Here is a 3,348-nt window from a genome sequence, read left to right as displayed (position 1 = left end):
AAGTAGTCTCTAAATGCACAGCGCTCCTTTTTTCCCTGTCCTCCTCCTCCAGTGTTAGAGCTTTAGCAATCTGAATTCTCTTGGATGGGAAAAAGGAAAGCTATCAACTTACAAGGGTCATTTGCTGGCGTCTAGTTATTACCTAAACCGCGGCACAGAAGTCGTTCACGCACAGGTAACACGTTACACTGGGACCGCTCCCTGTTTTCTGCACACTGAGGGGGAAGGAGGTCAGGATCCTAAGACCCCGGGGCTCACATGATGATGCACTTGCTAAGCAGCTTCTCCGCGGTCTTGGGTATCTGGGATTTCTTCTGGGGATGGCGGAGGCAGGGGGCAGGCTTCTTCTCGTGGTTCGGCGCCGTGCAAAATAGCTCCTGCACACTGCTATCCATCTTAGCGGAGGTCTCCAAGAAGGCGCAATGCCACTCCAACGCGCAGGCGCATGTGGCGCGGTCACTTACCGGCGACTCCCAGTGGCTTTCTTGGCATTCGTTGCCCACCAGCACGATAGGGTACTTCTGCAAGGTGTTGCCTTTGACTTTGCGGATCAGCTCATAGAAAGGCTTCAGCTCCTCCAGGGTTTGCTTCTTGGCGCCTGAGTAAACCAGGATGAAAGCAGGGCCCCTGGCAATGGCGAGGCGCTGCAGACCCGGGTAGCGGTGGCTGCCCGTGCTGTCGGTGCTGCGCAGCGCCCCGACACCGTGCTTGGAGCTCAGCACCTGGCAGTCGGTATCTTCGATGGTTGGCAGGTACGCATCGCGGAAGTGGCCACGCACCCACTTCTGCACCCGCGCGCTCTTGCCCACGCCAGCGTCGCCAAGCACCACGACGCGGTAGTCTTTGCTCTTGCTCTGGGGCATGAGGGCAGGGACGATAAGCAGGGTGGGCAGAGGACGCAGCCGCTGAATCAGCCATTTCTTAAAGCCAAAGCAGTTATTGCCCATTGCAGGGAATTGGCGGGGAGACAGGCAGGCAGGTTATTGGCACGGACCCGGGAGCAAAAGATTCTTAGGGAGAAAGAACCGGAGAGTGAGATGGGAGTTCGAACTTGGAAGGTTGTCCCTGTGTCTCTTTGTCTAGCTGTTCCCTGGGGACACTCGGGAGGGTCTAGGCTCACTCCCCAAACCCACCTCCCTCCCTCCTCTGAAACAGAGCCAGGCTCAATGCCCATCCTAGGCGCCCATCAAAGGCGGTGTGAGCAGGGAGGAGCGGAGGCTCGCTCAGTCTTCCTACGATGCCTTACGTTTACTTCCCCAGTAGCCACACATCCATTTTCTTTCCACCGCACTACTCCAATCTCAATACAGAATGAGAAGCTGAAACAATGGACAGCCCGCCAACCCGAGACAGAGTAGAGACTGGGGTCGGGTCCCCTCAATCCTGAGGGAGAAGCCCAGCATTCCTTGATAGCTGAAACCTTATGCCCCTTGGGTGGAGAGAAGTCTAGCAGGAATGCGGAGGCAGGACGCTTACCCAAGAGAGGGCTGCGCTACCAAGACTGGGGAAGATCAAACCAGTCTGCGCCAAGGTGGACCCCATCGCTGTCTCTTCATTGACTTTTTTCCTTATTATGATACTAAAAATCATGCCCGGGGTGGAGATTTAACATGTTAATTAGACACGTGAGGCACGAAGAGGCAGAACCTTTAAGTGCACAGGTGCTAATAAATTCCTGCCTCTATGTGCTTGGAGTCACCCTTTTCCACCTAAGTTTCTTTAAAAAATTCTCCCTGACCTCTCCCCAGGGAGTCAGCCTGAGGATTCTCTTCTTTGTGCTGTCTCCCTTGTGCTGGAGCATAAGCCCCAGTCAAGCCTGGCCTCGAACTCCGCTGGCCTCTTGTCAATTGCTATTGCTTGGAGACCCCCAAGGACCCGGTTCAGTAATAATGGGGGTAAGGACAGAGTGTCCAGGGACCCCCGGGGGCCAGGATGCTCTGTTCTGTGCCCGTAGAGACCTATTACCTACAGCGACTGTCCCCGGGACATCGAGGGACGAGGGACGGATAGCCACTTCCCCAACACCTAGGCCTCCCAATCTCACCCACAGCAGCCCAAACTGGTTTACCCACCACGTCTCACTTTGGAGTGCCCCCCAATAAAGGCGGAAGACAGCTTTTACCTCTCTCCAAGGCAGGAACAAGTGCGCTAGCGGGCAAATTCTTTGCTCCCAGAGTCAGCATTAGCGATGGTCGCAACCGAGCGTGCAGGCGGGCAAATTCACTGCTTCTGGAGTCAGCATTGGTGGGGATGGGGGCAGTGGCAACAGTAGAGACCAATCACAGCCTCGGGAGCGCGGTCGGATGCAACCTGTGAGCCGAGAAGCTCGCGAGGAAGCTGGAACTGCGGGGCTGGGCTTGAAGCGCCAGAGGGCGCAGGCTGGGCGGCTCTACTCGCACCTTCTGCGGAGGAAGGACCAGTGGGGGGTGTGCCCAGTGTCCCCCATGTGAGAGGAGCTGTACCCACCGCCAGGGGGCGATGAGGGGGAGGTCCTGGGTTCACGGGCCCTGGCCATTCGGGTCGGGGTGGGTAGGCTTCCAGAATTTGCACTTGTGGTTCCGTTCAGGCCTCCTTCACCACTTCTATGCCCTTTCGCGGCTGTGGGGTTAGCCCTTTCCAAGCCTCGCTGCCTTCGCTTCACTGCAGAATGGCCAGTTAGAATCCTCCCCACCACCGGTGCCAAGCACTTCATGGCATCTGATCCACTTTGCTCAGGAAACATATGTCCAGCACAAAACTCGGTTTTTGTCCCTCCAGAAAGTCTCAACTAACACATCTGTCGTAAGAGACTTCAGAATCTCCTCCTGGGAGGATTACCTGTGGTTTAGACAGGTTCTATGGAAGAAGGTTGAGGGATGGCCTCTAAACCCAGCAACCTTAAGCAGTGATCACATTCCTCACCACTGTTTGTACAGTCGGTTTCATTTGATCATCATCACAAAAACCTTGTAAGCAAATCAGAATAAGAATGTGGGCAGCCTCTAGAAGCAGAGAGCCAGCAAGAAAACCTGGACCTCAGGCCTACAACTGCTAGCAGCTGGATTTTACCAACAATCTCAATCAACTTGAAAGCACATTCTTCTCTAGAAACTGCACATAAGACCACAGACCGGTCAACAACTTGATTTCATCGATTAAGCAGAGACCATCCAGACTTCTGACCTATAAGATCGTGGGTTCTGTAGTTGAGCATTATTTTAAGCCAGGAAGTTTTTAGTCATTTGGTATGCAAAGAAATATGTAATTTGCTTACAAAGTTGTTTCTTGTTTGCCAAAGAAGGACTAATGTAGCAGGTGAAATTACTTGTTCAAGGTTACAGGGCTCATAAATGATGGACATAGGCCCAA

At 53.9% G+C, this 3,348-nt stretch overlaps 1 protein-coding gene across 1 annotated transcript; it reads right to left on the bottom strand.

Annotated features, from left to right (window-relative positions):
* Positions 1-254: 254 nt before the first annotated feature.
* Positions 255-3,035, bottom strand: DIRAS3 (DIRAS family GTPase 3). The gene has a single exon (XM_035020149.1). It carries the CDS (start codon positions 945-947, stop codon positions 255-257), a length of 693 nt encoding a protein of 230 aa, XP_034876040.1. The 5' UTR covers positions 948-3,035.
* Between the last annotated feature and the right edge of the window lie 313 nt (positions 3,036-3,348).

Source organism: Mirounga leonina, unplaced genomic scaffold (assembly GCF_011800145.1).
Source record: "Mirounga leonina isolate KUSES-001 unplaced genomic scaffold, KU_Mleo_1.0 Mir_173, whole genome shotgun sequence".
NCBI lineage: Eukaryota > Metazoa > Chordata > Mammalia > Carnivora > Phocidae > Mirounga > Mirounga leonina.
This window is presented reverse-complemented; position numbering and strand designations above follow the sequence as displayed.